Source organism: Pan troglodytes, chromosome 4 (genome assembly GCF_028858775.2).
Source record: "Pan troglodytes isolate AG18354 chromosome 4, NHGRI_mPanTro3-v2.0_pri, whole genome shotgun sequence".
NCBI classification, from domain to species: domain Eukaryota; kingdom Metazoa; phylum Chordata; class Mammalia; order Primates; family Hominidae; genus Pan; species Pan troglodytes.
Genome location: NC_072402.2, coordinates 129,495,866 through 129,511,485, shown reverse-complemented (window position 1 = coordinate 129,511,485; position 15,620 = coordinate 129,495,866). Strand labels below are relative to the sequence as shown.

The 15,620-nt window shown below is 38.2% G+C and overlaps 1 protein-coding gene across 7 annotated transcripts in view; it reads left to right on the top strand.

The window, feature by feature from the left end:
* Window positions 1-15,620, top strand: part of FNIP1 (folliculin interacting protein 1) — a 149,147-nt gene that overhangs the window by 51,876 nt on the left and 81,651 nt on the right. For 4 of the 7 annotated variants that reach the window (XM_003339105.5, XM_003339104.5, XM_054685151.2 and 1 more), the window contains exon 3: window positions 13,217-13,351. The exons of the other annotated variants lie outside the window; for them this stretch is intronic. In XM_003339105.5, the coding sequence (XP_003339153.1) occupies window positions 13,217-13,351 (135 nt within the window). The remainder of the gene's footprint in view (window positions 1-13,216; window positions 13,352-15,620) is intronic. 7 annotated transcript variants of the gene reach the window in all.

The window sequence follows — 15,620 nt, the reverse complement described above, 5'->3', positions numbered from 1 at the left end:
AGCAAACATTTATTGAAGTTTTTTTTTGTATTTGATAGTATCCTATTGAATTTCAACATATGCCTCTCCTTTACTCTTAATTTTGATTAATGCTATTCATTTTGTGTTTGTTCAGCTTTTCTCTTTTATGTTAAACAGCCCTGTAAGAATCCACTCATGCTGTTTTTTGAACTCTCCCTGCATACCTTTTCTGGGACGATGCTTCATTAGTCTCATTAATTTCTCTCCTGCTGATGTATTCCTTCATCCCTCTCAGCTTTTCTCTTTGCTTGGAAACATTCACAAAGCTGCTAAAATAATTTTTCTTTACTTTTTCCTTCAGGTTTGTGTTTGTCTAGTTCAGGCTACTATAACAAAATACTGTAGACTGGGTGCCTTAAACAAGAAACTTTGGTTTCTCCTAGCATATTTGAGTTTTTTGTGAGGGCTGTCTTCTGGGTTGCAGACTGCTGACTTCTCACTCTACCCTTTACATGGTGGAAAGAAGGCAAGAGAACTCTTCAAGTCCTTTTTATAAGGACACCAACCCCATTCATGAGGACTTCGTTCTTATGACCTAATCACCTCCTAAAGTCCCCACCTCCTAATATCGCATGGTGGGTTAGGACGACATATGAATTTTGAGGAGAGACACACATTCAGTCCATAGCAGTGTCCTTCTCTGTCTTTTCCCATCCCTGGCCTCTTTGTCCCTCTCAGTCATCTTTCTTGGTGTCTGTTGGTGTCTCTCATTTTCCCTTTGTCTATCACTCAGGCTCTCTAGAGTGTCTCTTCTCAGTCTCTCTGTTGGTCTCTCCTTGGTCTTCTCTGTCTCTCGGTGTCTCAGTAGTAATACATTGACTCTCTTCTCAAACTATCCAGTTATTACTCAACTTTCTGAAATTTGCCTATAAACCTACTCTTCTTTTTATTATAAAACTTTTCTAGAAACTCATCAGTGTCTAGAAATCAAACATTGTTGACTACTTCCAGTCTCATTTATTTTATTATGCCTTTATCCTATATACTATCTCCCTTAATTGAAAATTTATCCTCCTTCAGGGTTTATCACAACTTTATGAATCCTTTCTGATTTTCTCTAGGTAGATTTATTTTCTCCTCCATCAGAATTCTCATAATTCTTTACTCATATTCATAGCCTTCTATATCATAGCTGTATTCGTATGTGTATTTGTTACTAGACTGGGAAAAAAACCTTAAAGTAAAAAATTGTCCTGTTACTCACCTTTATTTCCTACACTGCACATTGCCTTACATGTGGTAAGTACTCAGGACACATTTTGATCAATTGTAATTACTGTTAGGAAGTTTATTTTCAAAATCCTGTAAATACTCTCCTGAAGATTTTATGTCTTCCTTTTGAACACTACTGTACATATTGAAATACTCATTGTTTGTCCTGGGTTCTATATATGGAAATAAGGACATTGTGCTGTAAATTTTTTTAAAGTTTCTACATTATAATTTGGGTTCATACATAATAAAGACATTATGTTTAAGCATTAGCAGTTTGCTGTATGAAAGTAAATTATTCAGCTTTGCTGTATTTGTACAATATTCTATTTTGCTGTGGTAAATGTTGAAGTAACTTCTCATGTTCTTCTTTCTTAGTTTTAAAACACTTTTCTTAGTTTAAAACAATTTACAAGAGAGAATAAGGACTATAAATATTATTTTGACCATTTAATATACCAAAGCCTTTTCTTTTTTGAGACAGGGTTTTTTGTTGTCTGTTTGTTTTCTTGAGACAGGGTCTCGCTCTCTCGCCCAGGCTGGAGTGCAGTGGCACAATCTCAGCTCACTGAAACCTCTGCCTCCAGGCTCAAGCAGTTCTCGTGCCTCAGCCTTGCGAGTAGCTGGGATTACAGGTGTGCACCACCACACCTGGGTAATTTTTACATTTTTAGTAGAAATGGGGTTTTGCCATGTTGGCCAGACTGGTCTTGAACTTCTGGGCTCAAGCGAACCGCCTGCTTTGGCCTCATAAAGTGCTGGGATTACCAGCGGGAGCCACTTTGCCCGGCCTATTTACCAAAACTTTTATTGAAAACATTCTTTTTTAAAAAATTAGAACATAATGTCGCCATGAGTTAGAAAGTCAAGCTTTAGAATGTGAGCCTTGCAAAATTGTTTTACTCTGTTCCCTTTATCAGAAAAGAAATTAAAACATTTTCTCATTTGGAAACAGCGTCCATCTGTCCTGCTATGTTGCCCAGGCTGGACTTGAATCCCTGGGATCACGCAGTCCTCCCTCTTCAGGCTACTTGGGACAGTTTGTTATCAGCCTGAATCTGAATTTTTGAAAAATATCATTTGAAAATTGCCAAGTAGGAGTAGAAGATAGTAATATTTGGGCTCACTCAATATGTTTGAGTGTATTTAATTAAATCAAAATCCTATTGATTGTTTACTTTGAAGCTAGTTCAGCGTTAAAAAATAGTCATTGTAAAAATACTTACTGAAGTCCTTTTAAATGTGTAAGACACATGGCAGTTTTCCTTGTAAAGATTATAGATGATCATAATTCACTTTGAGTACCTTTTATCTGGAGTGTGAGAGAAGGCAATATTTCACAGTGGAATATTGATCCATTTCTGCATTTGGTTGAACCAAAGAATTGTCAATGAAGAATATAACAGCAGTTTATTAATATAAGCAGATCATTTTTGTATTTGCATGCAAAGCAAACATTGTGTATGTAGAGTATATTTAATGGGTTTTGGGAGAAAATTAGGAAGCTATGTATTTTATTACATTTTAAATTCTATACAAAGTGAACTACATAAATGCTTTGATTAGGTTTCAGAAACCAAAGTACTTTGCATGCTCAAATAGTGTCTTATGTAAGTTGAAATAAAATTGTTAATCAGTGTATAGCTTCCTCAGAACTCATTTTTTCAGATCTGTTATATATTTTATGAAAAATGGCTGTTGAATTATAAAACCCAATTAAAGTGAATATGAGTAGTGATCGTAAAGAAGTGTTACCGGAAAGGGGTCTGGATCCACACCCCAAGAGAGGGTTCTTGGATCTTGAGCAAGAAAGAATTCAGGGCAAATCCGTAAAGTGAAAGCAAGTTTATTAAGAAAGTAAAGGAATAAAGAATGGCAACTCCATAGGCAGACCAGCCCCGAGGCCTGCTGATTGTGGGTTTTTATGGTTATTTCTTGATTGTATGCTAAACAAGGGGTGGATTATTCATGCCTCCCATTTTTTACACCATATACTGTAATTTACTGATGTTGCCAGTGGCATTTGTAAACTGTCATGGAGCTGGTGGGAGTGTAGTAGTGAGGATGACCAGAGGTCACTCTTGTCGCCATCTTGGTTTTGGTGCATTTTAGCCAGCTTCTTTACTGCAGGCTTTTTCATCATCAAGGTTTTTATGACTTATGTCTTGTGCCAACCTCCTATCTCCTCCTGTGACTTAGAATGCTTTAACCATCTGGGAATGCAGCCCAGTCGGTCTGAGCCTTATTTTACCCAGCCCCTATTCAAGATGGAGTTGCTCTGGTTCAACACTTCTGACAGAAGAACCTTCCCGTGGTAGAAAAATATATTGAGATATGGTTTCGATATGAACACTAACATAGCCAAATGGATCCATTCTGATTTTATCACACTATTATCCTTATCCTAGACATTGTTTTTATGTCAACAACAGTGCAATGCTATTTCATGAGTTCCCAGTTAAGTTATATGACCATTCACATGTATCAGCTTTCACTGATTCTAAACAAGGATAAAGTTGTACATCAGTAAATTCACATAACTTTGGAAAGATGATTACAGATTTTAAGACATGAGAAACACTCCGAAGCATCATACAGTGCTAATTGAATAGTTGAGTCTTATTTATGATATCATTTGCACATAGGATTTGGTTAGATAATTGGATTTAGGTTAATATACAGAAATCAGTAAGCTCGATATATGCAAATAGCTTCCAGTTTGAACACATAAAAGTGAAACATTCATTTAAAATAGAAATTAAAATGACAAAGTTGCCTATGCATACACTTAACAAAATCTGTAAGTTTAGAACTTTAAAAGTCTTCTTAAGGGACGTAAAAACGTACCTTAACAAATGGAAAGGCTAAACATATTCCATGGCAGTAGTCAATGTTATAAAGTTGTCCAAAGTGCTTTGTAAAATAATGCTATCACAGAAACAATGTTATTCTTATTTTTGTGTGTTTGGGGTGGGGGTAGTGTCTGGAACTAAATAGTGGATTCTAAAGTTCAAATGGGAAAAAATTAGCAATGATTGGTTGGAAAACTGAAAAAGAAGGGCAGTGAGGATGAGCCAGTCCTATCACATTTGAAAATATACTGCACAGTCTCAGTATCTAAAACAGTGTTTTTTTTTGTTTTTTGTTTTTTTTTTTTTTGAGCTGGAGTCTCGCTCTGTCACCCAGGCTGGAGAGCAGCGGTGCAATCTCAGCTCACTACAAGCTCCGCCTCCTGGGTTCACGCCATTCTCCTGCTTCAGCCTCCCGAGTAGCTGGGACTACAGGCACCGGCCACCACGCCCGGCTAATTTTTTGTATTTTTAGTAGAGACAGGGTTTCACTGTGTTAGCCAGGGTGTTCTCCATCTCCTGACCTCGTGATCCACCCACCTCGGCCTCCCAAAGTGCTGGGATTACAGGTGTGAGCCACCACGCCTGGCCAAACAGTGTGTTATTGACATATAAATAGGCAATAGACTAATGGAACAAAATAGAGGATCAGAAATACATCCAAATACGTTCAGGAATTTTGGTATATGATTAAGGCATCATCTTAAATGGTGTTGAGACAATTAGCCATGTGGAAGAAAGATTAATTTAGACTCATACTGTTACTACTTACTATTATTATTATTTTAAAGATGGCGTCTTACTGTTTTATCCAGGCTGGTCTCAAACTCTTGGGCTCAAGCATGAGTCACTGTGCCCAGCCTTAATTTGGATTCATATCTTACAGTGTACATCAGGATGAAACCAAGTATATCAAACATTTAAATATAAAAATATAAAACTATAACATTACAAAAGAAAAAATGAGGGAGTTCCTATATATCTGTGGAGTGGAAAACGTATATCTAGGCTGGGTGCAGTGGCTTACGCCTGTAAACCCAGCACTTTGGGAGGTCAAGATGGGTGAATCACTTGAGGCCAGGTGTTTGAGACCAGTCTGGCCAACATAGGAAGACCCCGTCTCTACAGAAAACATAAAAATTAGCTGGGTGTGGTGCTGAGTGTCTGTAGTCCCAGCTACTGGGAGACTGAGGCAGAAGAATCACTTGAGCCCAGGAAGTGGAGGTTGCAATGAGCCAGGATCACGCCACTGCACTCTACCCTAAGTGACAAAGCAAGACCCTCTCCCCGCTGGCCAAAAAAAAAAAAGGCCGGATGCAGTGGCTCATGCCTGTAATCCCACACTTTGGGAGGCTGAAAGGCTGAGGAGGGTGGATCACATGAGATCGGGAGTTCAAGACCAGCCTGGCCAACATGGTGAAACCCCGTCTCTACTAAAAAAAAAAGTACAAAAATTAGCCGGGTGTGGTGGCACGTGCCTGTAGTTTCATCTACTAGGGAGGCTGAGACACGAGAATTGCTCGATCCCAGGAGGCGGTGGCTACAGTGAGCCAAGATTGCAGTCATGCCACTGCACTCCAGCCTGGGCAACAGAGTGAGACTCTGTCTCAAGCAAAGATATTTCTAGCTATGAGTTAAAATTCAGAAGCCATAAAGTAAAAGATTGACAAATTTGACAGCCAATTTTTTTTAAACTTGCATGATAAAACAGAAAACAACACCATAAGGAAAGTTAAAAGACAGATGGCAACCTGAGAAAACACTTTGACAATTTAAAATGCCAAGTGTTAATATAAAGAGTTCCTAGAAATCAAGAACCACTCAGTAGATAATTGAGTGAAGGACAAGAGCTGAGCGTTGATATACAAATTGATATGACACGTTTAATAAAATCGTACGTTTATAAGATCCTCTCCCTTATCCATAATTAAGAAAATGAAAATCAAAACTATACTGAAGCTGGGCATGGTGAGGTGAGAGGATTGCTTGAGCTCAGGAATTTGAGGCCAGCCTGGGCAATATGGTGAGAACTCAACTCTTAAAAAAAAAAAAAGCAAAAAACCTATACTGAGATTTCAGGTCTTTCCTTTTCTAATGACAAAAACTAATGTCTGCTGATCTGAGGTGGAACAGTTTCATCCTGAAACCATATCCCCACTACCCTGCCCCAGTCTGCAGAAAAATTGTCTTGCACGAAACTGGTGCCTGGTGCCAAAAAGGTTGGCAACCGCTGTTAAGCACTAGGGAATACAGGTGAATAAAAGAAGACATAGTCCTTTTCCTCATGGAACTAACAGTCTAACAGGAGAAAGAGACATTTAACAGATAATTACACAAATATGTGTAATGAAATGTGTATTCCAGGTGTGTCTAATAAAAGTAATAATGATAGCAGCAGCTAACTCACGTTAGCACTTACTACCTTTACATGTAAAGAGTAAATATATGTAAAACAGAAGAGTACTACCATTATTATTCCAATTTATAGATAAAGAGGTTAAAGGATGACAATGTTTAAGTGAATTGCCATGAAAGGACTTCATTTAGTCTAGGGAGATCAAGAAAGTGATATTTTAAGCTTAGACTATGGAGGAAAAATGCGTTAAGAGTTAAGGTGAAAGAGGAAGCACTTGAGAGAGCTGGAAAGACATTCCAGGCTGAGGTAACCCTGTATGTCCAATCTCTGAAACAAAAGTTTGCTAGAGGAAGAAAAGGGACATACTTCAGTTCCAGGACTAAAGCATAAAAACACACCTAAAAGTGTGTACAAAAGGATGCACGTACACACACATACTATTCTCCCATCAGCTCCTCAGCTGTTGTTTCTCTACTCCCTCCCATCTTGAAGTCGTGACTTTTCTGAAACCAAACAGCAACAACTACAGTGGCAGATGGTCCTGTAATGAGGGGACAAGGCGCAGTCAACAACAATCCCTCATGTAAGCACAGGACTTCTATAAGCAGGAATTGTAGGAAAAAGGGTTCAATTTCTTATTATTTTACTTTGTTATCTCAGAGAAGTGATGCTGTACTTTATGTCTAGCCCACAAAAACAAATACCTTCGAATTATGCAAAAAAAGTTATAAATATTACTGAAAAATACAACTGGCTTTCTATAACTAGGTTATAATTTTTATTAACTTTTTGAAACAATCACAAATAAGTTGCAAGTTCAATACAAAGAACTTTTGCTTTTCTGAACCGAATAAGAGTAAACTGCCTACTTGATATCCCATCAGCTTTGAATACGTCAATGTGTATTTCCTAAAAATATGAACATTCTTCTGTGTAACCACAATACAGCAAAAATTCAGGAAATCATTGATATATTATAGCCAAATAATCCTCAGATCCCATTAAAACTTGGCAAGTTGTCAAAATAACATCCTACAGAACAAAAGGATCCAGTTGAGAATCTTGCATTGCATTTATTTGTTGTATCTCTTTAGAGATAGATCTCTCCCATGCACAGTTCACAATAGGATTCGAACTCCTATGAGGATCTAATGCTGAGGCTGATGTGACAGGAGGTGGAGTGCAGGCGGTAATGCTCACTTGCCCACTGCTCACCTCCTGCCATGTGGCCCGGTTCCTAACAGGCCATGGACTGGTACTGGTCTGCAGCCACCCTCTGGCTTAGAACGCGTAGTACTTAAATACTTTGAAATGGTGGTTCGTGATAGTGGATAAGTCAAGCCAACTGGGTTTTGTCTATAAGTAGATAACAGATTTACTAGCTCTTGTAACCTTGGTGAAGTTATTTAACCTGTTTTAGCTTCACGTTTCTCATCTGTAAAATAGCATCGATAATACCTACCATGCTTAGTATTAGAGAAAATGTACATTAAGGCCTGGCATTTTGTTGGTGATCAATAAGTAATAAGGTTATTAAGATGTGACGAAGGATGCCAATAGTAAAAATACCCATATTTTTATCAAGTGTTGAAACATACATGGAAATACCTAGTGAAGTCCCTGACTTCAATTATGTTAGCCCCTCATGTTAACTGTTTTCTAATAACAATTATAACTAGGTTGAATGCAGTGGCTCACACCTGTAATCCCAGCCAAGGATTACTTTGGGAGGCCAAGGTGGGAGGATTACTTTAGCCCAGGAGTTTGACACCAGCCTGGGCAACATAATGAGACCTCATCTCTACAAAAAGTAAAATTAGCTGGATGTGGTGGCATACGCCTGTAGTCTCAGCTCTGTGGAGATAGCTAGGATATTATAACTATTATATATAATATGTATTATACATGTGTGTATATAAAATACACACACACACACACATTCCCTTAAGTGTTGTTAGGTAGGGTTTTTCTTCCCCTTAAACAAATAACAAATTAAGGTTTAGAGAGGTCAGTTAACTTGCTCAAGGATACAGGTTTTGAACTCACATCTAGTTCTTCTAATATACATATTTTATACGTATATATACTATATATGTGCATATATACGTATATACGTATACATATATAAATATGTGTATATGTATATACATATATAAATATGTGTATATGTATATACATATATAAATATGTGTATATGTATATACATATATAAATATGTGTATATGTATATACATATATAAATATGTGTATATGTATATACATGTATATAAATACGTATATATGTATATACGTATATATACATATTTTATACGTATATATACATATATACGTATGTGTGTATATATATAAAAATATATATATAAAATACTTTAAGTTCTAGGGTACATGTGCACAATGTGCAGGTTTGTTACATATGTATACATGTCCCATGTTGGTGTGCTGCACCCATTAACTCGTCATTTACATGAGGTATATCTCCTAATGCTGTTCCTCCCCGCTCCCCCGACCCCACAGCAGGCCCTGGTGTGTGATGTTCCCCTTCATGTGTCCAAGTGTTCTCATTGTTCAATTCCAACCTATGAGTGAGAACATGCAGTGTTTGGTTTTTTGTCCTTGCGATAGTTTGCTGAGAATGATGGTTTCCAGCTTCATCCATGTCCCTACAAAGGACATGAACTCATCCTTTTTTATGGCTGCATAGTATTCCATGGTGTATATGTGCCACATTTTCTTAATCCAGTCTATCATTATTGGACATTTGGGTTGGTTCCAAGTCTTTGCTATTGTGAGTAGTGCCGCAATAAACATACGTCTGCATGTGTCTTTATAGCAGCATGATTTATATTCCTTTGGGTATATACCCAGTAATGGGATTGCTAGGTCAAATGGTATTTCTAGTTGTAGATCCCTGAGAAATCGCCACACTGTCTTCCACAATGGTTGAACTAGTTTACAGTCCCACCAACAGTGTAAAAGCATTCCTATTTCTCCACATCCTCTCCAGCCCTTTTTGTTTCCTGACTTTTTAATGATCGCCATTCTAACTGGTGTGAGATATCTCACTGTGGTTTTGATTTGCATCTCTCTGATGGCCAGTGATGATGAGCATTTTTTCATGTGTCTGTTGGCTGCATAAATGTCTTCTTTTGAGAGGTGTCTGTTCATATCCTTCGCCTACTTTTTGATGGGGTTGTTTTTTTTCTTGTAAATTTGTTTGAGTTCTTTGTAGATTCTGGATATTAGCGCTTTGTCAGATGAGTAGGTTGCAAAAATTTTCTTCCATTCTGTAGGTTGCCTGTTCACTCTGATGGTAGTTTCTTTTGCTGTGCCAAATCTCTTTAGTTTAATTAGATCCCATTTGTCAATTTTGGCTTTTGTTGCCATTGCTTTTGGTGATGTAGACATGATTAAAAGAACTAGAGAAGCAAGAGCAAACAAATTGAAAAAGCTAGCAGAAGGCAAGAAATAACTAAGATCAGAGCAGAACTGAAGGAGATAGAGACACAAAAAACCCTTCAAAAAATCCATGAATCCAGGAGCTGGTTTTTTGAAAAGATCAACAAAATTGATAAACCGCTAGCAAGACTAATAAGAAAAGAGAGAAGAATCAAATAGACACAATAAAAAATGATAAAGGGGATATCACCACCGATCCCGCAGAAATACAAACTACCATCAGAGAATACTGTAAACACCTCTACGCAAATAAACTAGAAAATCTAGAAGAAATGGATAAATTCCTCAACACATACATCCTCCCAAGACTAAACCAGGAAGAAGTTGAGTCTCTGAATAGAACAGTAACAGGCTCTGAAATTGAGGTAATAATTAATAGCTTACCAACCAAAAAATGTCCAGGACCAGACAGATTCACAGCCGAATTCTACCAGAGGTAGAAGGAGGAGCTGGTACCATTCCTTCTGAAACTATTCCAATCAATAGAAAAAGAGGGAATCCTCCTTAACTCATTTTATGAGGCCAGCATCATCCTGATACCAAAGCCTGGCAGAGACACAACAAAAAAAGAGAATTGTAGACCAATATCCCTGATGAACATCGATGCAGAAATCCTCAATAAAATACTGGCAAACCAAATCCAGCAGCACATCAAAAAGCTTATCCACCATGATCAAGTGGGCTTCATCCCTGGGATGCAAGGCTGGTTTAACATACGCAAATCAATAAATGTAATCCAGCATATAAACAGAACCAAAGACAAAAACCATGTGATTATCTCAATAGATGCAGAAAAGGCCTTCGACAAAATTCAGCAGCCCTTCATGCTAAAAACTCTCAATAAATTAGGTATTGATGGGACATATCTCAAAATAATAAGAGCTATATATGACAGACCCACAGCCAATATCATACTGAATGGACAAAAACTGGAAGCATTCCCTTTGAAAACTGGCACAAAACAAGGATGCCCTCTCTCACCACTCCTATTCAACATAGTGTTGGAAGTTGTGGCCAGGGCAATCAGGCAGGAGAAAGAAATAAAGGGTATTCAATTAGGAAAAGAGGAAGTTAAATTGTCCCTGTTTGCAGATGACATGATTGTGTATCTAGAACACCCCTCATCTCAGCCCAAAATCTCCTTAAGCTGATAAGCAACTTCAGCAAAGTCTCAGGATACAAAATCAATGTGCAAAAATCACAAGCATTCTTATACACCAATAACAGACAAACAGAGAGCCAAATCATGAGTGAACTCCCATTCACAATTGCTTCAAAGAGAATAAAATACCTAGGAATCCAACTTACAGGGGATGTGAAGGACCTCTTCAAGGAGAACTACAAACCACTGCTCAACGAAATAAAAGAGGACACAAACAAATGGAAGAACATTCCATGCTCATGGATAGAAAGAATCAATATCGTGAAAATAGCCATACTGCCCAAGGTAATTTATAGATTCAGTGCCATCCCCATCAAGCTATCAATGACTTTCTTCACAGAATTGGAAAAAACTACTTTAAAGTTCATATGGAACCAAAAAAGAGCCTGCATTGCCAAGTCAATCCTAAGCCAAAAGAACAAAGCTGGAGGCATCATGCTACCTGACTTCAAACTATACTAGAAGGCTACAGTAACCAAAACAGCATGGTACTGGTACCAAACAGAGATATAGACCAATGGAACAGTAAAGAGCCCTCAGAAATAATACCACACATCAACAACTATCTGATCTTTGACAAACCTGAGAAAAACAAGCAATGGGGAAAGGATTCCCTGTTTAACAAATGGTGCTGGGAAAACTGGCTAGCCGCATGTAGAAAGCTGAAACTGGATCCCTTCCTTACACCTTATACAAAAATTAATTCAAGATGGATTAAAGACTTAAATGTTAGACCTAAAACCATAGAAACCCTAGAAGAAAACCTAGGCAATACCATTCAGGACATAGGCATCGGCAAGGACCTCATGTTGAACTCATATCTAGTTCTAAAGCTTTTATTCTTTTTACTTTAAATTTTTGGTTAGAGATAACTGGAGACTAGTACATGTAATTTTTAACAATGCCTTTGGTGATGTTGGTAACTAGAAAACATTCAGTCTTCAGTAAATGTGACTTTAGTCAGATTATTTGTTCTAAAAACCTACCTGAGGTTTGTTAAATGAAAGAATGGACATACTGGTAACTGTGATAAAGCACTGGAATACTTTTAGGAATATCACAGATGTTGGTGGATTGTAACTTTGGTAGTTGTGAGCAGTGAAAGATGTAGAGAAGCTGTTGGGGAGGAAAAAGAGAAAGAGGAATTAAAAAGAAATACATTTTTCTTCTACACTAGACTGTACAACCATCTGGTCCTAAGTTCATTCTCTCATTAAAATTTTATTTATTACATTACTATATTCTCATTTCGAAAGAATAAACATATGTATAGTTAAATCTGAAAGTCTCATTTGCATTTCTCCTTTCATCCCTGCATTTCTCCCCAGAAAAATACGTTATTTTTTATAACAGTGTTTACTTACATTAACTTGGGTTTATTGTTGTATTTAAATGAATGAATAAGTATTTTTTACATGGTCTCAGTTTTGATTTCTAATATGGGAAATATTGATAAATATAACTCATGTACACAAAAGACTCTTGGGATCCTCGATAACTTATAAGAACATTAAGGGTTGTTTTGTTTGTTTGGTTTTTTTTTTGTTTTTTTTTTTTGAAACAGAGTCTCACTCTGTCACCCAGGCTGGAGTGCAGTGGTGCAGTCTCAGCTCACTTCCCAGGTTCAAAAGATTCTTGTGCCTCATCCTCCCAAGTAGCTGGGATTACAGGCATGTGCCACCATGCCCAGCTAATTTTTGTCTTTTTAGTAGAGACAGGGTTTCTCCCTGTTGGTCGGGCTGGTCTTGAACTCCTGGTGTCAAGTGATCCACCTCCTCAGCTTCCCAAAGTGCTGGAATTACAGGTATGAGCCACCAAGCCCTGCGCATAAAGGGGTTTTGAGACCAAATAATTTGAAAACTACTGCAATATATTATTACATCGGTATTAATGAACATCGTATAGGCCGTGGTAATCTAGAAAATTCTCAGGATATAATAATGTTGGCCAGAAATACAAACCCCACAAATTTTATTATAGTTATGAGACAAAGAATAGAAAATAGTACTGGAGAAAATACAGCAAAATGCCAATAGCCATATTAATGTTGTATTTTGAGTTATTTCATTCTTGGTTTTTCCAAAGGTTTTTATACTTTGATGAAATTTGTATATGGTTAAAAATCTGTTAAAACATGAGTGGAAATATCTGTTATTTCAGAAACTCTGCAGTGATGCTCAAGTTAAAGTCTTTGGGAAATGCTGCCAACTGAAACCTGGAGGAGACAGTTCTTCCTCTTTAGATAGTTCTGTGACTTCATCTTCTGATATAAAAGACCAGTGTCTTAAGTACCAGGTAAGATCATTGATGTCATTTATTTATTCATTCATTTATAAATATTTTTGAACATCAGTGGACTGTGGAGATATAATAGCAATTAGTCCTTATCTTCCTAAAGCTTGCATTGAAGCTGGAGAGACAGATAAACAACTATGTTTATGAACTTTGATAAATCTTAGAATAGGAGAAGTAAAAAGCTATAGGCATAGGTTGCATGAGTATTTTCTCCTTATATTTCCCAATTCAGATTTATTGGGTTATCAGAATAATTTCTTATTTTACATACTTTTTTATTATTGAAATATGAAGATAAATATACTAATACAGTTTCAGTTGTATGAAATTAAAGTATGATTGGAAGTATACATAATACACAGTTTTATTTCTCAAAAGTAATGTGACTTCTTGTAAAATATGAAATTAAACATATTAGTAAGTATAATACATAGGAACCTCTCTCTAAATGTATTACATTTTATATAAGATCAGTATTTGGTCTCATGCTTAGCAAGTGTCATCTGATGTAAATTTATTTGTGTCATCCAAGTTTGCATTAATCACAAGTATTTTATATTTACTCAGTATCAAAATAGAATCTTGGCTTTTTAATTACTGGTAATGAGATGATTGTGTTTTGATGGAAATTGATCTTTATACCTAATCAATGGGACAAGCTATGTGAAAAGAGTCTGAAATTATTAAACTCCAGTTGGATTTACTGCACAGTTCCCCCTGCCTTCTTCTATTCCACCTCCCCTTTAGGCATGATACCTTAACAAATCCATAGTAGTCCTGTGCTATACAACACCATCATGACTTACACCATTTTGCACAACTTTGAAAGTTTTGTGATTTTTAAAAAATTAGCCGTGTGGGCCGGGCATGGTGGCTCATGCCTGTAATCCCAGCATTTTGGGAGGCTGAGGCGGGCGGACCACCTGAGGTCAGGAGTTCGAGACCAGCCTGACCAACATGGAGAAACCCTATCTCTACTAAAAATGTAAAATTAGGCATGGTGGCACATGCCTGTAATCCCAGCTACTCAGGAGGCTGGGGCAGGAGAATTGCTTGAACCTGGGAGGCGGATGTTGTGGTGACCCAAGATTGCGCCATTGCACTACAGCCTGGGTAACAAGAGCGAACCTCTGTCTCAAAAAAAGAAAAAAAAAATTAGCCGTGTGTGGTGGTGTGAGCCTGTAGTCCCAGCTACTCAGGAGGCTGAGGTGGGAGGATTGCTTGAGCCCGGAAGTTCTAGGATGTGGTGAGTTATGATCATGCCATAGCAACCCAGCCTGGGTGACAGAGTGAGACCTTGTCTCAAAAAAAATATGGCTGGCAAGATGGCCAAATAGGAACAGCTTCGGTCTGTAGCTCCCAGTGAGATCAGCGCAGAAGGCGGGTGATTTCTGCATTTCCAACTGAGTGTAAACAAAGCTGCTGGGAAGTTAGAACTGGGTGGAGCTCACTGCAGCTCAGCTAAGCCACTGTAGCCAGACTGTCTCTCTAGATTCCTCCTCTCTGGGCAGGGCATCTCTGAAAGAAAGGCAGCAGCTCCAGTCAGGGGCTTATAGATAAAACTCCCATCTCCCTGGGACAGAGCACCTGGAGGAAGGGGTGGCTGTTGGCACAGCCTCAGCAGACTTAAATGTTCCTGCCTTTTGACTCTGAAGAGAACAGTGGATCTCTCAGCACAGCTTTCAAGCTCTGGTAAGGGACAGACTACCTCCTCAAGTGGGTCCCTGACCCCTATGACTCCTCACTGGGAGATACCTCCCAGCGGGGGTCAACAGACATCACATACAGGAGAGCTCCAGCTGGCATCTGGCAGGGGCTCCTCTGGAATGAAGCTTCCAGAGGAAGGGACAGACAGGAATCTTTGCTGTTCTGCAGCCTCCAGTGGTGATACCCAGGCAAACAGGGACTGGAGTGGACCACCAGCAAACACCAGCAGACCTGCAGCAGAGGGGCCTGACTGGTAGAAGGAAAACTAACAAACAGAAAGGAATAGCATCAACATCAACAAAAAGGACATCCACATGAAAACCCCATCCAAAGGTCACCAGCATCAAAGACCAAAGATAGATAAATCCATGAAGATGAGGAAAAACGAGCATAAAAGGCTGAAAATTCCAAACACCAGAATGCCTCTCCTCCTCCAAAGGATCACAACACCTTGCCAGCAAGGGAACAAAACTGGACAGAGGATGAGTTTGACAAGTTGACAGAAGTAGGCTTCAGAAGATAATAAAGGTAATAAACTCCTGTGAGCTAAAGGAGCATGTTC